Genomic DNA, 22,033 nt, shown 5'->3' with positions numbered 1-22,033 from the left:
TTGAAATATGAAGTTAATTGCTAAATAAACTTTGACAAAAATCACAATATCATATTTAAGCTCACAAATGCCTGGTTCAACATTTTCTGTGAAGAGATATATTTTATAATTACATCTAACATCTACCAGCACATGTTTACTTTGCTTTAGAAGAAAGAAGGCAGCCTAATGCCAAGTTCTAAGTGGTTGACCCCTTCGAGCCTTTGTTAAGAGACCTACAAGTTCTGACATGCCCAGATGATCTGGAGTAATTGCTTCAGAGATTTCCCATTAAGATTCTGCCACATTAAGACATAGCTCAGCAACAGGGATATCACTAGGGGTCATCCCCAAAACACAACAAACCTCTCCCTTAATACAAACAGTATGGATTCATTTTAATGACAAATGTCTTTAAAGGATTGCCAGTGGGAGGTTTGTGGGTCCTCCAGTAAGGAAGGTTTTCTGGCCTCACACCAGCTCTAAGAGAAAAGTTGTGTATTCCTATTCATATTAGATAAAATACCATTACTTGATAAGCCATCTACTGCCAAGGCTCTCAGGAAACAGTACAAAAACAGTTCCATAAATGGCAGCATATTATTCTAATCCCAAGAGATCTATTTTGTTGCACACAGGTGTGGATCAGGAAATGTGTCCTAGAGTGTTTCAGAACGCTGGTGCTGCCGGATATTAACAGAAATTGGCGGAGAGTGGAAAGGGATTCAGGATGAGGTACTTTGGAAAAGTCTGAGTTAAACGAAGTTAAACAGGTTTCTTTATTACTCAGAACCATTCAGAATCTTTAAATGAGAATGTGTTTTTTAAACCTCCAAGATGGAGAGTTCTAAACTTAATTGTTCTTTGAATCTTTTCATTTGTTTATTTTTATTTTTATTTTGCCATGTAGATGGTATAGAGCAGTAGTTCTCAACCTTGCCAACACACTGGAATTTTGTAGGAAGTTTTTGAAAATTCCAATACCCAAACCCAATACCCTAGACTAATTACATCAACATTTCTGGGAGTAGAACCCAGGCACCAGTATTTTTTAAAGCCTCTCAGGCTTTTAAAAACCAAATATGAGAACCAACATAACTTTGGGAAATACTATCTATAAGTTCTAGCCTCTTCTAGGGGCGCCTGGGTGGCACAGCGGTTAAGCGTCTGCCTTCGGCTCAGGGCGTGATCCCGGCGTTATGGGAGAGCCCCACATCAGGCTCCTTTGCTATGAGCCTGCTTTCTTCCTCTCCCACTCCCCCTGCTTGCATTCCCTCTCTAGCTGGCTGTCTCTATCTCTGTCAAATAAATAAATAAAATCTTTAAAAAAAAAAAAGTTCTAGCCTCTTCTCTAACCTAAAATAAAACAGCCACACAAAAATGCATTCCTGGACCTATCCAGGAAGAGACCTGCAAAAAACCAACACCAAAAAAGAAAAACTAAACCAACAGCTGGAGACAGAACATTCAACATCCAACCAGCTTGATTCCATTGGGTGTCAGCACAGCACCTTACCTCAACCTCACCTCTGCACCTAGTCATTATTTCTCAAATCATGCTTTCTGTATTTGTCTTCAAAACTGGGAGCCTGGATGTTATTTATTACCTGTATAGTTTTATTCTCCATTTTATATTATAGGTCATAAAAAAGTTGACTTCAGATTTATGAACCATCATCAATACAAAAAAAAAACCTTACCAAGTTGACACACATAGACCCATAAACAAAGAAGTAAGTTTTATAAAATGAATTTAAAAGCACAAAGAGGGCGCCTGGGTGGCTCAGTCGCTCAAGCGTCTGCCTTCGGCTCAGGTCATGATCTTAGGGTCCTGGGATCCTGGGATCCAGTCTCACATCAGGCTCCCTACTTAGCGGGGAGCCTGCTTCTCCCTCTCCTTCTACTCCCCCCCGCGCCGTTTGTGTTCACCCACGCTAAAGCGCACTCTCTCTCTCTCTCTAATAAATAAATACAGTTCTTGAAAAAAAAAAAAGTACAAAAGAAATCAAAAAGAAGAGTTGTGCAATTCTCCATGTTTTACGAGGCTGAGAGTTTTCAACAACACTGTTTTATGAACCTCAGAGAATGTAGATTTGAAAACCATGTCCGCTGACTGCCAAGAAAACAATCTGAGAATTCCACTAAGAGTTGGTAGTCTCACGAGACCTTAGACAAGCACAATTAATACGAGTTCATAGAACGACTGGTCAATAGTATAGACTCTAAAATCGGTAATACGCTGAAAGGAAAAGTACCTAAATAAAGATTCATGCTAGGCTTGCCAATTCAAACTCTGCTGACTCTGACCCCAGAACTGAACAGCCTCTTGTTCCCTTGAAAGCCAACTGCCAAGCCAATACTAAAGATGGATGGACTCAAAGAATTGAATTAGGTGAAAAATACCCTTTCCCCTAGTTTTCAGCTAAAGTCACTCTTTCTTTTTTTATAAAGATTTATTTATTTGACAAGAGAGAGCATGAGCAGGGAGAGAGGCAGATGGAGAGGGAGAGGCAGACTCCCCAGTGAGCAGGGAGCCCAATGCGGGGCTTGATCCCAGGACCCTGGGATCGTGACCTGAGCTAAAGGCAGGCACTTAACAGACTGAGCCACCCAGGCACCCCTAGCTAAAGTCACTCTTGACAAACATATTGGCTATCCTCAATACAGGCAAAAGTACATTTATGGACACAACTACGTTACAATTAAATGGAATTAAATTCCATTAACTTAATGAAACTAATACTGACTTACAAACAGTAACATCACAACAAACACTCCTTGAGTGTCACAGCAAGCCAGAAATTCAACTATCTCTAAAGTCTACTATAATTAATGTAATCAAGAACAAGCAGTAAATTGGGGAATTGGGTGAAGGTGGTCAAAAGGTAGAAATTTTCAGTTATAAAATAAATATTGAGGATGTCATGTACAACATGATGATTACAGTTAACACTGCTGTATGGTAGATTTGAAAGTTGCTAAGAGAATAGATCCTAAAAGTTCTCATAAAAGGGCAAAAAAATTTTTTGTAACTATATGAGGTGATGAGTGTTAATTAAATCAATTGTGATAATCATTTCACAACGTATGTATATCAAGTCATTACGCTGTACACGTTAAACTTAAAAGTATTGATGTCAATTACATCTTAATGTAAAGATTTTATTTATTTATTTGAGAGAGAGAAAGAAAGGACAAGAGAGGAGAGGATCAGAGGGAGAAGTAGACTCCCCACTGAGCCGGGAGCCTGATGCGGGACTCGATCCTGAGACTCAGGGATCATGACCTGAGCCAAAGGCAAACACTTAACTGACCGAGCCACCCAGGTGCTCCAAGACATTTGTTTTAATTGTGTATGTGGCAAATGTAAGGGGGCCTGAACAAAATGCAATACACAAAATATAACAGGGAATTACAGGCAAAGAACATGCCAAGCCTCTCTAGAAAAATAAGGAAAGGCTTTACAGAAGAGACTGTTCAGATAAGTTTTTGTTAAATGAATAAATCTTGAAGAACAATGTTTTTTAGACTCACAGTAGCCTTAAAATCCCTTTATTAGAAAGACACCAAGAATCTAGAGAACAAATGGAAACAAGCATTTCGGTGAAGAAGGTACATAAAGACAGGAACCACACTATATTGTACACCTGAAACTAACATAACACTCTAGGTTAATTCTACTGGAAGTTTTTTAAATGTACGTAGCTTATATGTGCATAAAGAAACTCTAGAAGGATATGGAAGAAACAAATACCAGAAGTTATCCACAAAAAATTAGAGGGATAAGATCAAGATAAGATCAAGGGTGGCAGAGAGAGTTTTCACTGTAAACCTTATATACTTTTTAAATTTCTGAACCATGTTAATATATTCATATTTTCAAATATTTAAATAAAAACAATTTGGAAAAATAAGCTACAATTGTAATAATTATTGCTTAATCCTATGTTAAGTAGTAATAATTTTCTTCCTGTCTTTTCTTCCATTCTGATCTTAATTAGCCAAAAATTCTAGTTTTCAGGAAACAATTAATTACCTAGCACATATAAGCTAAACATATAATTATACTTAAAAGAAGAATTTATTCTTTCATCCTCCTTCAATATCTTCACCTAAGTTGACAATTAAAGATAGCAAGGGTCATCTAGCTAGTGAAACAGAAATACATCACCTTTGACTTCTGAATAGTCACCAGCATAAAAATTAATATACATTTTCCACTTAAAGTTTTTATTTTTATTTTTTTTTAAAGATTTTATTTCTTTATTCGACAGAGATAGAGACAGCCAGCGAGAGAGGGAACACAAGCAGGGGGAGTGGGAGAGGAAGAAGCAGGCTCGTAGCAGAGGAGCCTGATGTGGGGCTCGATCCCATAACGCCGGGATCACGCCCTGAGCCGAAGGCAGATGCTTAACCGCTGTGCCACCCAGGCGCCCCATCACTTAAAGTTTTTAAATAGCTACATTGTCCAGAGGGCCTACTGACTGGCATATAATTTTACAAATATTACAGCATTATAATTTCCAGGTGCATGTGTTATTTTTCAAAATAACAACCAAAAAATTGCAAACGTATTTCCGATTTAGCAAACAAACTGAAGGGGCCCTTACTGTCCCTAGGAAAATTGCCTTAGTAATCCCTGTGCAGACACAGCCCCTCTCTCACCACAGACACTGTGCTCCTCCCACAGAGAACTTCTGAGGTCAACTCAGAAACCTCACAACTCCAAGGTTTTCCATAGTGCACACCTGTGCCTAATTTGTCCCCCTCCATTCTCCAAACCCTTATCTATCTTTAAAAGTTCAGCTTAGGGGCACTTGGGTGGCTTAGTCAGTTAAGCATCTGCCTTTGGCTCCGGTGATGATCTCCCACTCCTGGGATGGAGCCCCCCCTGGGGCCCCCTGGTCAGCCGGGTGTTTGCTTCTCCCTCTCCCTCTGCCCCTGCTCGTGGCTCTCTCTTGCCCACTCTCTCAAATAAATAAAATCTTTTTTTTTAATTTAACTTTTTTTTTCAAAGAATTTATTTAGTTAGTTAGTTAGCTAGTTGATGGAGAGAGAGACAGCCAGCAAGAGAGGGAACACAAGCAGGGGGAGTGGGAGAGGAAGAAGCAGGCTCTCAGCAGAGGAGCCTGATGTGGGCCTCGATCCCAGAACGCCGGGATCACACTCCGAGCCAAAGGCAGATGCTTAACAACTGAGCCACCCAGGCACCCCTCAAATAAATAAAATCTTTAAAATAAAAAATAAGAAATAAATAAAAGCTCAACTTAAATGAGTCTGATACTTTCCCACATCTCTGTTAGAATTAATCTTATCCTCTATTTTTATATAACTATTTTACAGTTAACTAATGTGCTTAGAGATCTGCCTGCCCCAACTAGAAGGTGTGATCATTAGAAGAAATACTTCCGATTCATATTTATATCCATGTGGAAAATCCTTATTTCTTATTAATAATAGTAATAGTACTAACAACAGAGAGAAAAACAAAAGCCAGCTTTTTTTATGTACCAGGTGTAATGATAAATGTATTACTTCATTTAATTCCCAGGACAGCCTGAAGCCATTTTACAGAAAAGGAAACGGAGGCTCAGAGAGGAGCAGTAACTTGCTCAAGTTGCTTATCTTTTGTACAGATAGCAAAAAGCAGAATGAGCCTTCAAGCCCAGTGTCTCTGCCTTAAGGCATATATTCTTAACCACTGTGCTTGGAACTTAGTAGAGTGATTAATATTTTCATTATTACTGAAATGGACTGAGTGTTGGTGTCCCCCCAAAATGCACATGTTGAAATCTTAACACCCTAGTTGATGTTATTAGAGGAGCTGGAACCTTCAGGAGGTGATTAGGTCATGAGGGTAAGGCCCTCGAGAATGGGATTAGTGCCCTTATAAAAGGCAACCCAATGAGGCACCTGGGTGGCTTGGTCAGTTAAGCATCTGACTTTGGCTCAGTTCATGTTCTCAGAGTCCTGGGATCGAGCCCCATGTCGGGCTCCCTCAGCGGAGAGTCTGCTTCTCCCTCTCCTTCTGCCCCTCACCCCTCCTCATGCTCTCTCTCTCTGAAATGAATAAATAAAATCTTTAAAAAAAAAAAAAAGGCACCCCAGAGCTCTTTCTCGCCTTCCTTATTCCATGTGAGGAAACAAGTTAGCAGTGCATCCCTGAAGACCTTACCAGAACATGACCACCCAGATCTGTCCTCTAGAACTGAGAAATACATTTCTGTTGTTTATAAGCCACCGGGTCCATGCTGCTTTTTTACCCTGGCCCACACTGACTAAAATAATCACCCTTTCTAAAAATTAGAACTGTATTTCACAAAGGGCTTTCAAATTAGAGAAGCCATTAGAAGTAGAAGGAAAAAACAAGCTTTGTCTCCATATTAAAATGCTCCTAAACTTAATCTGTCACTTTTTATCTGCCCTTCAATAGCTCATTAGTTCACACCCTAGATCGCTGGAGGATATTTTCCTCTCCTTTCCTCCGACTTCACTGAGAGTATCAAGCGGATCAAGCACATTAGGCAATATCTCCCCCATTCCTCCTCCCGACCTTGACACTCACCCTTTGCCTAATTAACGCTCCCTCCTATGGCCTGAGAAAAAGAAATGGGAAACCCTTGGATCTTAGTCTTGATTTATTCATTCAAATATTTGCTAAAATCATTTTTAAGTGTCAGGCACCAGGACCTACCCTCTGAGAGTTTACAGGCAAGTAAGGAAGATGGACAGAGGCCTCCTCAATCTTTGCTCTTCCTTTCTTTCATTATTGTCGGAAATTATGAGATTAGTAGCAATAAGAAATACATATGCTGGGGCGCCTGGGTGGCTCAGTCGGTTAAGCATCTGCCTTCGGTTCACGTCATGGTCCCAGGGTCCTGGGATTGAGTCCCTACATCAGACTCTCTGCTCAGCGGAGAGTCTGCTTCTCCCTCTCCCTCTGCCCCTCCCCAGTTTGTGTTCTCTGGCTCACTCTCTCTCTCTCAAATAAACAATCGTTAAAAAAAAAAAAAAAAAAGAATTACAAATGCTTGTAGATTTGGACACACAAATAAGTAAAAATGTAAAACTGTTAGAATCATCCAAAATTCTATCAGAAATGACCATTGTGGGAGTTAGGCTGTATGTTCCCTTTCAGTTTTTAAACAAGCTCAAGTTTGCCTAAAATTTTTAAAAGATCTTCTTCGGCTGATACTTAAAAAATATTTTCCAACACTGTAATGAGGCAGTGTTCCTCAAGATATAAGCTAAATTCACATGCTAAACAAGTCATTTCGGGTCCCCAGTGAACATGTGCCTCTGGAAAGGTACTTTGAGGGTCTTATTCTCTATCCCCAGCCCCGACACTCAGTCAGAGCTCACTCATGCTCATGAAATGAAAGAATGAATGGATGAATCAATGATGTAGAGTACTGAAACCTTGACACGGTTATTAGCTCATAAATCAGGTACTCTTTGTGCTGAACAGTCAAGATGCAGAAAGAATTCAAGGAGAAAATTAGTTCCTAGAAGGAAAAAGCTATTTTATTCTTACTAGATAGGGGGAAAAGAACTCTGCAAAAATAAAATAATAAAAACTACCACCTCATTTCATTCCGTATAAAATCACGGTCAGTCTTAAGATAATTAAAAACACAGTAATCCAACTCTATGGGGGCAGCTGTCCAGCCAAGTGCTATTAGCCCAAGTCTCACAAGAGTTATACCTGAACGGAAGATAGGGGGGGTTTGAGCCAGATAGGAGTGCTCGGTAGGCTTCTTCTGGTGTCTTCTTTAAATAGATTACCTAAGACAGATAAATAGCAACATTTAGAACACCACCAAAGAATGACACAAAACTAATGTTATTACTCACCAAATTCGCATTTCCTTTTTTCCACTTTGACAACTGTCCGTCATGGTGATAATGCTAACTTTTAAAAGACAGCAACCAAGCTGCCAAAATTTCCTTTTCAGCTTAAAGCTGAGCTGCAGTCTTTGGCTTAGAAACGGGTAAGAGCTTATAGACAGAAAGCAGAACCATAATGAGGCCATCCAGGGCTGTTTACAAGGCACACTGAACAGATACAATGGCAGAGCTTTCCCTTTTGGGAGCAGAACAATTCTACCTCCATTATTGTGCTGTGCATTCACAGTACAATAAAATAAAGTACAGTAAAACAAAATCACAACGAAACAGTGAAAATGAATGCAGTAAGAGCACTAGAGGGGCACCTGAGTGGCTCAGTTGGTCAAGTGCCCAACTCTTGGTTTCGGCTGGGGACATGGTCTTGGGGTCACGGGATCAAGCCCCACATTGGGCTCCATGATCAGTACGGAGTCTGCTTGGGTTTCTTCTCTCTCTCTCAAATAAATTAATAAAAATACTCAAAAATAAGTTTTTTTAAAAAGAGCACTAGAAAGCACACTGGCTTGACTGTTGATATCAAGGATACTTAAATCCCTCTGGCCCAGTATGATAAACTAATCTTAAAGAAACAAAAAGGAGCTCTTAAAACGTAAACAACTTAACGTATTGACTATATTATATGTGCCAGGCACTGTATCGGGTACTGGCACCTCTCTTAATAGAATTTTCATTTTTATGAGGCAAAGACAATAGTTAACAAAAATAAATACAGTCTGAGACAGGTGCTATAAAGGAAATAAACAGGGTTCTAAAAAGAGAATAGACAAGGGCTGCTTGAGGGAAGGCACAGAGAGGGCTCCCTGGGAGAAATGTAGGGTGAGATCTGCAGGGGACAGGCCAGGGAGAAGTAAGGGGAAGGAGGAAGGGCTTGCCAGGCAGTAGGGATAACAAGGGCACCATCCTTGCCGAGGGAAAGAGCTTGGTGATCGGACAGAGAGATCTCGGCGTGGCTAGAACATGGGAAGGAGAACCAAGCAGTGGCCAAATAGTGAAGAGCAATACAAACCATAGGCTGACTCCGATTTTATTCTAAGTATAACTTAATATTTTAACTTTGAGCTGAGGACATTGGTCCTTTTCCTCTATAGTTTGAATCATATTTTATTCCCAAAGATCCTCTCTACCTAGAATTAATGGCATTATTTCAAAACCCTGTGCATTTCAGCAAGAGTGGCAGGGTCTCAGTTCTTAAAAAGCAGGGTCTTCCTCTTTACCTACAAATTTCCTTTGAGTTTTAAGCTGTCCCACTAGCAATATATTACATGCATTTTTAATCACTAATATTTTCAGAACTAGAAAACACCTTCATTCTGTCTTCTCTAAAGAAAGAAAACTAAAATAAGTACACAAGAGAGACTTCTGGCGTTTAAACGAAAGCTCTATATTCATCTGACAAGTCAACCTGACGGTCTGATAGGGCACACACCAACCAAAGCCAGTCAAACGTGAAACAAAAACAGCCCAGAAAATGAAACCACCATAAGAGAAGGATCTAGGCGTGAGTCACTGATTCTACAAAGGGAGAATCACAGCTCTAGCTGCAGCTCAAATAATTAGAAAAATCCACTTAAACCAACCCGAGCTTTAAAGCCCATTCATTTTCAGTAACCAGTATGAAAACAGGATTTTGCTATGCCGTAATGGGTAGGTTATACCCTATAAACAGAGTCGGTTGTAATGCGGTGATTTCTCAAGCCTAGATGCAGCACTACTGGAAAGTTGACTGCCTCTGCTAAAAGGGAAAGCTGCTGTAAAAGGCTTCTGTGTTTGGATGACATAATTAAAGCTCACACAACCACCTTGAAAAGCAAAAATACATCTCCCTCCTCGGGAGCAATTACATTAATTCCCTTTAATTTTGAGGCAGCCATTCTTCAAGAGAGGCAACAGCACACATGAAATACTTCTTTAGACTGGATACCCCACAGGGTTTAGCTACTCATCTTACCTGCATGACTTAGCACACATGACCCATGTTCTCACACTGTAAGATGAGAGTCTGTTTTTATTTTTATCCCGGTGCTAAATTATTAATAAGTGCAAAGTGAAACCCAGCAGAGGCCATCTAAATTCCAGGAAGGGTCCATGACCTTTTACAACCTGAGGATCGGTGAAATGTAACAAATGAGTGCATTACTGTATGTATGCATGCTAGGGTCATTAAAATACCAAATTTATTTTTAAAAAGAACATGTCATGGATTCTTAATGCCAGATCTTCTGAGATAGGTCTCCTATTAAAAGAGAAAGAGGGACAGAGAGACAAATTAGGCCTGATTAAACCTGGGGATAAAAGCAACATTTATTAAGCCTTGCTGCTGAGGAATCGAAAGCACAGAAAGGCAAGGAACTTTCCAAACTTGCACTGCTTGCTGTTCTGCGATGGAGTTAGAATTCGAACACAGATCCGACTCCAAAGCCCACAGTAATTCCATACACTTCATCTGCTTGAAAACAGAAACAGGCAACAGCAGCACAAATTGGGGAGAAAAGATTCCTACTCTCCCAAATTCCTAAATGCCATTACACTTGACTTCTTAAAACTAGTAGTGGTGTCTGAGGCACAGGGCAGGGAGGGGGACTGGAGGGAGAAAGGAATACTTTCTACTCGACATTATCTACTATCTCCACGTCTTATATTTTGTACAGACATGGATTAATTCATTTTTCAAATGTAGTGTAACTAAATCAGTTAAATAGTAAATGTCTACTTTTTTAAAAAATAAAACCAGGGGCACCTGGGTGACTCAGATAGTTAAGTGTCTGCCTTGGTCATGATCTCAGGGTCCTGGGATCCAGCTGCGCATGGGGCTCCCTGCTCAGCAAGGAGCCTGCTTCTCCCTCTCCCTCCTCCCATCCCCCTTTCTCATGCTCTCCGGTTTGCCTGTGCACACACACACACACACACACACACACACACGTGCTCGCTCTCTCTCTGAAATGAATAAATTAAAAAATCTTTAAAAAAAATAAAACCAAATTTAATATCAAAAATTGGTGGCCAGATATTCTAATATTTCTAAAAATATTTTCTGAATAAAATTACTTTCAAAGCATTCTTCTAAATATTTTGATTTTCCTTTTCTGCTTCCTGGGGGGGTGGAATATACTGTCTACTCTCCTCAATAGATATTAGCATAGATAAACCCAAACTGAAAGAATCTTCCCAAACTTCTGATAAAAAAAACTCAACAAAAGCCCTCCACCTAGTGCTTGGTGGACCATGATAAGTTACCCCCGGAGAAGTGAGGACAAGAATTACTTTTATCAAAGTGCACTACTCTTGTCAGGAAGTCCTAGAAACCTCTCAATAGAAGAGGACTGGGCATATGCTTTTTTATTTTCAACTTACTGAAAGCCAACCAATTACAGTGATTGTGTTTTGCTTAATTAACTTTAATGCCAGGTACCAAGAACCCAAATAACTCTCTCAATTTCTTTACTAAAAAATTCTTAAAGAGCCAGCATTCTAAAATAAATATATAACTAACAAACCAATGGCTGTGAGGTTTTTATTTAACATCACTAAAATTATAGTCCTATAGCATAATTTATATGATTTACCAATAAGCCGATGTTTCCCACACTTGAACGAATCATGCATCAACTTTCCCAACTTCTGCCACCACGCATAGCACCGTGTATTACTGTTTCTCTTTAAACAGACACACTCTCTTAAATCAATTTATTCTAAAGTGTTTTATATCATTGCTCTTAACAGAAAACAAGTATCACTTGCCATGAAGAGTCTAGACATAAATGAATATTAAAATACATAATTTAAAATATTTAAAGTTTATGCACACCATTGAGAAACAATGCTTCAAAATACCAAGTTTGGGCTAATTTTATAGAAGAACAGCAGACGAACCTGGGAAGTTAAATAAAATCCTCTTTAAACTAATCCAAAAATACTTCTAAATCATTTCTTTTTACTAAATCCTATGGTCATTAAATCTTTAAAGCCTGTTGAGAAATAATATACATAAATTCCAGAAGCATTTTGGAATTTACAATGATATTTCTCTACTCCGATCATTTAATCTCCCTGATACATAAAAGGTGATCCTTCAAACAACAAATGGCTTAGTATAGAAGGGCTAAATCAGACTTTGAGTCACAAATTGGCTGATGGTCTTTCTCTGGGGACATTTGCCTCAGTTCTAACTACGTTTTTAGGTTTGTTTTTAAAGGTGCTATTATTTCTCCAAAAAAGACTTAACTATAAAACTCAACACATACACACACCTTGTATATATCTAAAGATGAAACCTGTGCCCCTATTTTAATTATATTTATATTCCGTGATCTGTAAAGTGGAAATATTCTTGAGGATTTGATTTGGTCATCTGGGAGAGTATTCTTTAATTTTGGCATTTGATTTCCTGTTATTTGTTTACTGTATTTCTTGTTTATAAAAGAGGAAACAAATGACGAGAACAGCCTTTCCCAGTCAGGTACCACCACCAGAAAACCGACATGATAGCTGTGAGATTAGCATTCTGACCGTTGCTGAGTCAATTAAATTTCTTCAAAATAGAAGTTTCCAGAAAACAGATGTTACAACTTGAAAACAGTCTAGAAGCCCTAAAATTTACTGAATATGGAAGACTTAAACCAAAAGAGAAATTTTCCTTAAAATTTTCAGACAGGTAGGTCTAGCATATACAGAGCGTGAAATGGGGACATTCCAAAGATGTCCCTCTGTATGATATGTGCTTTGGATTCTATTCCACTAATTAACAGTCATGCATGGGCCCCTTTCCCAAGCCCCATATAACTTAAAACTATCACACTTGCAAGACAGCACCTGAGGACGGGGATGGGCAGAGGTAATAAGACAATGTTTCTTTCCCTGGTTAAGCTAACCAGTGTAAAGCACCCGCTTGGTTTGAAAGCACTGCTTCCTCACTGGCTTCTCCCATCATCCCCCTGTGTCTGTCATCCGGGGTTCCTCCCAGTCAGCCAAACTCAACCTCGAAATTCACCTGTGACTCTGGCCTGTCCCTCATTGTGTCCATCCTCATCCAGTCAATACCCAGACTGATTCTTTCTCTATAGCCTCTACAGCCTGAGGGGCTGAAACAGAACAATGCGGGAGAGAAAGAAAAGTATGCAAACATCGTTTCAAATTTTTATAGAACCACCACTTAGAGTCCCTCCAACGACCTTGAGAGAGAGAGGCCCAAGCATGTTAAGGGCCCTGAATCTTAAACTGCATTTAGTTTTCCGGTGAATCTGCATTTGACCTTTCTTTTATGACTATACCATCACCTTATTTCAAACGCTTATCACCACACTCTCCGACAACACAGTTTCTGTCTGCCTCCAATCCTGCCTACTCCAATTCTGGAACAGGACTCTGAGAGTCTCAATCCTGCTCAAAAACCCCAGCCAGACTGCCCACCCTTCACCAAGACAAGGCGCCACCCGACCTTCCCAGGTGAATTTCTCATTGCTGCTTAAATGAACCCCAGCCGCTAGTCTGGACTCCTCACCATTTCCTAAGCATCCTTGACACCTTCGTCTGAGGTTTCTTCCAAAATACTTCGCACCATCTCTGCTATTAAAATTCTTCCTATTTCCTTAGACTTAACTTGAATACTCCCTCCGCCATGCATTTTTTCTTAAGCTCAGAAATCCTTCCCCTACTCCTTAGACTCAACTATAAGAATGATAATGACCATGACAATGATGATCATAATAAAAACAAAAAGTTACAGGGTGCATACTATGTGCCAAGTGCTATTCTAAGCCCTTGACATAATTTGGCTTAATAATCTTCACAATCACCCGGTTGGTTCCATTATTAACCCATTTCCATTTATACACGAAATGCTGAGAATCAGTTGCTCAAGGTCACAGAGCCAGGGTGTGGTGGAGTCAGGCAGTCTGGCTCCCCACAGCACTCCTAACCACTTCCTGATGGGCTCCTGACAGCTCTGTCGTAATTATTTTCCTTTATACTGAAGTCTAAAGCTCCTTAAGTGCAGTAAACATGTTTTTATTGTTTTTAATACCTTTATAAGCCTTACAACACCTCCTATCAGATAGATGCTCTGAAAGTATATGTTTAGTGGATAACTGCTTTAAACGTGTAAGGTACTAAAAGTGCATCCACCCTAGACAGTTAATTTAGCTTAAATAATAATTAAGTGAATGAGACTTTCTAAATGTGTCACCACAATTTTAGTGATAATGCCCAGGGGAACGAGTGAAATTAACTTTCAGAGCCCAATTATCTGAGAGCCTCAAACTAGGTGTCGTCAATTCTTCAGTGACGGGCTAAAAGAAAAAGTAAGATGGAGACTGATTTTACAAACAAGGGCTCTAGCTGAGATGACTTGTATTGGCTTATACCAAGTATTTCAAGAGTCAAGGCATACCGACTGACCCCGATATTCACTGTCCCACCTCCCCTGTGTCTGTTCGGAATCTACCGTCTGCCAGTCCCAACACCCAGTAAAAGGCAGGAAACAGGAGGTGGAACAGAACATAAGTCACTGAAGATCACTGTGTATGTATTTAATGCTTACAGTTTGGCAGGGGAACCTGCATACACACAAGGACACCGGGAAGAAAGTCTGCAACCTTGTTAAGGAGCTTAAAATTGCTGACAAGGGCTCTAAAGAGGGCTGGGGAACAGTCCGAGAAGGAACCAGACTGGACTCAAGCCTTCCTTGCAACATGGTTGCGTTTAATGGCTACCTCCTCCCTTCCTTGGGACCACAGCTCTAAGCCACTCTGGTGGGACGGCCTTCCTCGGCAACCTGCTGCAATCAGGCCCCTCTCTATGTTCTCCAAGCTCCCTGCCTTTCTCCTTCTAATTCTCACCCAAGTTTGTCTTTTGGGGTGATCTTAGTCTGTCTCCCTGGCTAGACTATAAGTTTGCCCCTTCTCTATGCACAGGACTCAACGCTGTCTGGCATGGGGCGCATACTCAAAAAATGTTTGATGGATGCATGAACAAACAGTGGAGAGAAAGAGGGCATTTTATGTGAGAACAAGTGTGACATGGTCACAGGACACGGATCATCTATCTAGAGAGTGGGTGACAGAGTGCAGTGGTTAGGCACCCCGAGTCTGTAGCCAAGCTGCCTGGATTCACATCCAGGCTCTTTCATGGATGAGCTCTATTACATGAACTCTCTGTGCTTCCATTTCCCTACCTGTGGAGTAGGGATAAGAACTGTAACTGCTCAGAAGACTGTTGGGAAGATTTAATGAATTAAAATTATATGTAAAGTGCTCAGATTTGTATCAAGCACACAGCTCTTCTAGGACCACAGAAAGGAGATACACTTTGGTCCCAAAATATTTCTTTTCTCCTTTTGACCACCTGTATCCACGTGAATCTGGACCCACAACTGTTATTTCTGATGCCTGAGTCTGAAAGCCTATCTGTGTGTATAAACATCAAAACATGAGGTTGTAAACGTCCCCCATGACTGCTATATACCAAAACCATAACATACAGACCATCATTTAATTCAACCCTTTCATCTGAAAGTACAGATGTTGATCTTGCTCTCGATTCTGCCTCTTCGAATGGCCTCCTGAGTCTCCCGGTGCCTTCGAATCAACAACCATAAAATAAATGCTGTGACCCCTGTTTTATCAAATTCATTGTCAAAATATCAGAAGAGCCTTGAGGTGGCCCACATCTTTCCCCAACAAAGTACATGTAACCAGAAGAGAATCGATGCTGTACTCATTTTTCCTTATGTGAACTTCTCATGAACAAAAGAATAAGAACACTAGGCTAGGTTTATTTTTAGGAAAGGAAAGCAATTACCAGTAACCAAGAAGGAGCCACCAAAGTCCACGGAATGAACATCTGCAAAAACACACTAAGAAGTGAGAAACTCTGCAAAGAGTTGAAACATAAAACTTCTAAAGTCTCTTCCTTGGCTCCCAACACTTTGGTTCTCAGACTTCTTAAGTGTCAGGGCACTTAATTTATAAACTGCTTTTTCCTGAAGACAGCATTAAGTTTAACTGTAGTATGCAAGCACAAACAAAATGTTTAATTTTACTCCTTTTAGCAACATTTCTCTTCTTAATCATTTCCTTTCATTATAACCAGTGACTGAGAAAACAAAATCTACATTCAGTTTTAAAACTTAAAAAAAAAAGAAAAGAAAAAAGAGAAAAGCCAAACATTCTTCAAATGCACACTGATTCTACTTTTGTTCTCATTGTTTATGGAAATAAAAATATTCAGTGTTAAACAGTCACTTACAAATTAGATAGTTAAGTTTGATTACAAACCAAAAATGCAAATGAATATTTAAACCAGCCCATACTTTATTCAGTCTACTTTAAATCTATTGTACTGAATAGTCTAATTAAAACAAGAATGAATGCACCTTGTCTTTAACACATTACAAAGGAAGGTAAGTCGTTCTCCCTGCTCTTCCAGTTTTGAGTCTACTATAAATCACAGATTATGAGGCCTGCAAAGGCAATGCATCTGCTGAACAAATATGGAGACCACACTCCATCTAGAAGTCAGGCAGAATCTGATGCCAGGCTTCCAACCCCATGGCTTATTTCTGCCCTAAAAATACTTCACAGTCATCTGGCATCATTATGAGAACAAGGTCTAGGAAGGACTGTACTCTTTGGCTGAGGTGATGTTTGCTCTGAAATACTCTCAAATGACATCTCTTTACATTTTAATTTGAATTTGAGATTTGATACACAGTGGACTTTATTTATTCGAGAATGCATTTAGAATAGAAATACTATCTCTGCCTCTCATGGGCGTGAAGAGAATGAAACCAGTGGCAGCTCTTTGAAGAGCAATTTAGGAAAATTGTAGAGAACATTAGCCCTGTGTGTCTTCCCGTCTAATTTGACAGGAACCAGAATTTGAGAAGCCTGCAAAGATATTCTTCCAGAACTGACAGCTACAGTCCGGACAAATACACATCTCTTGCTAGCTGTGTCTCAGTAACACTCAGGCTTTTCCTGCCTGGAGAGAGCCCATATTCCAATGCAGACATTGCCGAGCTCCTTGTATCTCGTTGAACTAGTGCAGCCCCTTATTAAAGCAAACCAAGGAAACACTCAGCCAATGCTCTCAGCACAAAGAAGTCTAAGGAGCCCCTTTTAAGGGGGAAAAGGAAAAAATATTTGGTCCCAAGAAAACCTGAGTCCCTAGTCTCACACAAGCTGAGTATAATGCTGTTATGTTATGACACACAGGTCAACATAACCCTTGTACATCACCCATCATTCATCATCACAAGCTAGTCTCTATATGAAATACAAAAACAGACTCACTCCAGGACATTACTTGAATAATACATACTCTCAAATGGAATGGCTCCATGTCAAAACTTCCTCATGCTGGGTTTCACTGCTTACTTCTGGATATAATATGAATTATAGTTCATAAAACCTCTCAAATTAAGGAAAAGTGAAAAAAGAGGAGTGTGTCCTTTAAACCAAGGACTAAATTTGATCAAGCTGAGAAGACAAAGACCGTAACTTCAATTATGACAAAGATGCAGCTGAGAAATCCACAATAGAGCAAGCTCAGTGTTCAAATTCTCTTAACACCTATAACCAATTACAGAAGGTCTTTAACTTGCAGATGAATTCTATTCTTTTTTTTTAAGATTTTTATTTATTTATTTGACAGAGATAGAGACAGCCAGTGAGAGAGGGAACACAAGCAGGGGGAGTGGGAGAGGAAGAAGCAGGCTCATAGCGGAGGAGCCTGATGTGGGGCTCGATCCCATAACGCTGGGATCACGCCCTGAGCCAAAGGCACACGCTTAACCGCTGTGCCACCAGGCGCCCCAACAGATGAATTCTATTCTAAAAGCGTACTTGAAAAGGCTAATATTTAGATCTCCGGAAATAGATTCCCAAAGATAAAATCTTAATGGTTATCAGTCTCATAGGCTAGTCCAAAAATGACTACAGATTCCACGTTACCATTAAAATCATATATCTAAAATAAAACGTGGTGGAAAACATGATTTCAAAAACTAAAAACTAAAACAAAATAATTAAATTAAAGGGGCATGTTCGCTTTTTAAATTCTTTCCCCTCGATGCTAATACTTGAGGAAAGCCTAGATTAGAAAAATAAAACACAAGGAAACCAAGGCACATGTTTACAATGACTTTTAAGTGAACTTTGAATTATTTCAAATGTTTGGATTGGTACTTTACTATATCTAATTCCATTTCAAAATGCAGAGCTTTCCTCAATATTTGGCATTACGATTAGAACTGATTTCAAATCTGAGACAATAGGAGGCGTGGCAAATACAAGAGGAGAAAGATTTTCTTGCTGTAACCAAAGGGAGATAATTGGGAAGAAAACTGGATGAGAAAGGTCAGGGGGAAGACTGCCAAACTCTCCGGGAATGGAACCCAACCAGGGTGGGAAAGCAATATGACCAAAGTATGGCTTGCTTCCTCTGAACTTATAGCAACTTACAGCAGCTTAGGCAGAGGGAAGGAGGTAGACCAGACAATCAAATGTATTCATTTTAGTAACTAGAGCAAGCACCTGAGGGACAAAAAAGAAGACTTTTCAAATAGTCACCTTATCCTTTTCCAAAATGAAGATGTTTGTAGGTGAGATGCTATCCAAACTTCTAAGACAGAATCCACATAGCATGTGAACTAAATCTCAGATCTAGAATCTCACAGTAACTTGAAAGCTACTGTTCTTTGAAAAGACTCAAGAATAAAAAACCAACAATGAACAAAAACAAGGAACTGGTTGTTCTTTTCCAATATTTACAAAGATCTGTTGCTTAGAGAAAGCAGGAGAAACAAGAGCTTTGCCCATCAGTCAGGTGTTTGCAGAAAGGATTCCAGGGCCGTTTTACTGTGCATTAGCCCAACCTGTTCAAATATATGCCACATAACAGAACTGTCCTTCAAGAACATAATGGAATTAATCATTCTGAAATGTGTATAGATTTTTAAAGAAGTAACCACGCTCCCTAAAAATTTATTAACTCCACAAACAGTACAACTGAAATAAGTAAAGGCAATTCCAACTTAAATAAAAATAACTTAAATCCAACTAACAGATCTATTGCATGTATAGCCAATATATACAACATATAGGAAGTCAGTCTATCCACCTTCCCTGAAGCGACAGGAAATTTCCCTCCCTTCCAGCTCGCTGCTATAGCTAAACCTCACTACTTTCAGAAAGCTCCCCTCTTCATCCTGGGTCAGTGATTTCTCCCCCTGTCTTTTGATCAGCAGCAAGACTTGAGGACAGATTTATTAGTAGTAAGAAAAATAAGGAAGAAGAAGAAAGGAAAAGAAGGAGATGGGCAGAGAATTTGCCACAGTTTTACACACAGCTGATGCATTTCTTCATTCAGTAAGGAATTACTGGTACCAAGCACCATGGATAACACCAAGAACAAGGGGCGCCTGGGTGGCACAGCGGTTAAGCGTCTGCCTTCGGCTCAGGGCGTGATCCCGGCGTTATGGGATCGAGCCCCACATCAGGCTCCTCTGCTATGAGCCTGCTTCTTCCTCTCCCACTCCCCCTGCTTGTGTTCCCTCTCTCGCTGGCTGTCTCTATCTCTGTCGAATAAATAAAAATAATATCTTTTTAAAAAAAAACACCAAGAACAAGGCAAATATGTTCCTAACCTCAGGATTATCCCTTGTATGTTACTTCCTATCTTCTAATAGAAGCTAAGGGATCAATTTCAAATGCCTCAGAAAAACCTTCAAAGCTGTTGTAAGGTGGAGATATCCTGATTTCTCCCCCCTGAGATTCTGATTCACCAGATATGAGAGGTCTGGCCCACAAGTATTTCTGAAACAAAATTATGGTTGAGAATCGCTATTATCATAAGCATTACAGAAGTGAGAAATACCTGAATTATATCACAGAACTACAAACACATATTATCTCATTAGCTTTAAGTGATAGTTGATAAGGAGGCCAACATTCTCCGTGAAATTCCAAGGACACAACAAAAGGCTTTGCCTGTGTCCTTGACAACACATGTGACAAATCTACCTCTTCATTCATGTGTCTTCTAGTAGGGACTGAGTTATATTTTAGGGACACAAAAATGAAGACGGGAGGGAGGCAAACATGTAAATAATCAGACCATTATGGCATGGTAGCATAAGAGAAATCTGAAACAGAGCTAACGGTACCATGAAGAGCTTTAAGCAAAGTTCTTAAAGATGAATTTTAAAAGTAATTTTCATGCAAAACATGTCATTTCAACTCTCTAACAACTTCCCACGTCATGAAGAATAAAATCCAAATTCTTCCCCTCATACATGAGCCCTGGTGTACACCTCAGACCTCATCACCCGCATCAGCCCCTTTGTCCTCTGTGTTCCGGCCACCTCAGCTTTCTCTTGGATCCTCAGTCATACCAAGTTCTAGTCCCACCTTGAAAGGCTTTCTACCTGCTATTCTCTCTGCCTAAAATGTTCTTCCTCTTTATCAGCTTAACCGTCATCACCTCAGAGAGGCTTTCTCTCAACTCCCAACCTGAAGCATCCAGCCAGTCCCTATCCTATTACCACAGAGGTCACTGTTGCTGACCTTCTGTTTGTGTCCCACAGCAGAACACAAGCTCTAGGAGGACAGGGATTTTATCTCTCTTGTCCATTGCCAGATCCTTCAGAGCCTAGAAGAGCATCTGGCACAGCTGCTCAATAATTATTTGTTCCAACAACAGAAAGAACAAAGGAGCCAGACAGAAGGGGAGAGGGAAAGACTTTCCCGTTAAGATGAAGAAAGAGTGTTTATTAAACAATGAAGGCTTACAGAAGCCCTCTACTTCCCTCTTTTGACTAAGCTACCAGGAAAATCATAAAAATTCAAGTTTTAAGTGTGAGCAAGTCAGAGCCAGTTTCTGTGACATGTAACCAAAAAACTCAGATCATGACAATGCTGCTATTCTACACAGGAGCCAATTAAGAGAGGGGGAGCAGGGAAAGGAAGGAAACAANAGGTCCTAGGATCGAGCCCCATGTCAGGCTCTCTGCTCAGTGGGGAGTCTGCTCTCCCGCTCCCTCTGATCCTCCTCCCTGCCTGTGCTCTGTCTCAAATAAAATCTTTTTTAAAAAATTTTTAAAATATAAATAAAAAATGCAAAACAAAGCACTGTTGAAAGAAATGAGAGAAGACATAAACAGAAAGACATCCCATGTTCATGGATCAGGAGACTTACTATTAAGAAAGCAATACTTCCCAGATCTATACATTCAATCACCCCTCAAAATCCCAACTGTCTGTTTTGCAGAAACTGACAAGCTGATCCTAAAATTCATATGGAAGTGCAAGGGACTCAGAATAGTCCAAAAATCTTGAAAGAGAAGAACAAATTGGAGGGCTCACTTTTCTTGATTTCAAAATAAAGCTAACAAAGGGCATGGTGCTGGCATAACAATAGATGTATACATTAATGGGACAGAATCAGAAACTCAAAATCCAGGATCCATAAATCCTTCACATTTATGATCAATTGATTTTTGATAAGGGTGTCAAGACACATGAACAAGGAAAGAATAGTTTCTTCAAGAAATGGAGCTGGAACAACTGGGTATCCACATGCAAAAGAACGAAGTTGGACCCTTACTTCACCATACACAAAGATCAACTCAAAAGGAATCAAAGTGCTAAATGTAAGACCTAAAACTATTTAAATTCTTAGGAGAAAAACAGGAGTAAACCTTCATGACTTTGGATAGGCAGTAGTTCCTTAGATCTAACACCAAAGCATAAGCAACAACAAAAATGAGATACACTGGACATCATCAGAATTGAAAATCTGTGCGTCAAAGGACACCATCAAAAAAAAAGTGAAAATAAAATCCACAGTTCAGGGGGAAAAATTTTTTTTTTTTTTTTTTTTTTTTTTTTTTTTTTTTTTTTTTTGGGGGGGGGAACAAAGATGAAGGAAGAGCCACGCAGAGATAAGTAGGAGTGGTTAGGTGAGTAACAGCTACAAATGGAAGCCAAGGGCAAAGTGTGAGACAACGGGTGACTGGTTATTTCACACAGTAGCGCTAACTGGGACTCTGGGAGCCTCGATAAGCTGGGGGGTGCTAACGAACAGGGGAAGGAGGACTGGAATGCCAAAAGTAGAGGGGTTCTTGTCCCTCCCTGTTCTGCCTCTTGGACCA

General features: G+C 39.9%; 1 protein-coding gene across 4 annotated transcripts in view; it reads right to left on the bottom strand.

The window, feature by feature from the left end:
* The window catches only part of CDC14A (cell division cycle 14A), a 167,540-nt gene that overhangs the window by 97,155 nt on the left and 48,352 nt on the right, over nucleotides 1-22,033 (bottom strand). For 3 of the 4 annotated variants that reach the window (XM_011226918.3, XM_034653979.1, XM_034653977.1), the window contains exon 5: nucleotides 7,685-7,764. The exons of the other annotated variant lie outside the window; for it this stretch is intronic. In XM_011226918.3, the coding sequence (XP_011225220.1) occupies nucleotides 7,685-7,764 (80 nt within the window). The remainder of the gene's footprint in view (nucleotides 1-7,684; nucleotides 7,765-22,033) is intronic. 4 annotated transcript variants of the gene reach the window in all.

Source organism: Ailuropoda melanoleuca, chromosome 2 (assembly GCF_002007445.2).
Source record: "Ailuropoda melanoleuca isolate Jingjing chromosome 2, ASM200744v2, whole genome shotgun sequence".
NCBI lineage: Eukaryota > Metazoa > Chordata > Mammalia > Carnivora > Ursidae > Ailuropoda > Ailuropoda melanoleuca.
The sequence above is the reverse complement of the archived record's forward strand: the minus strand, read 5'-3'. Positions and strand labels throughout refer to the sequence as shown.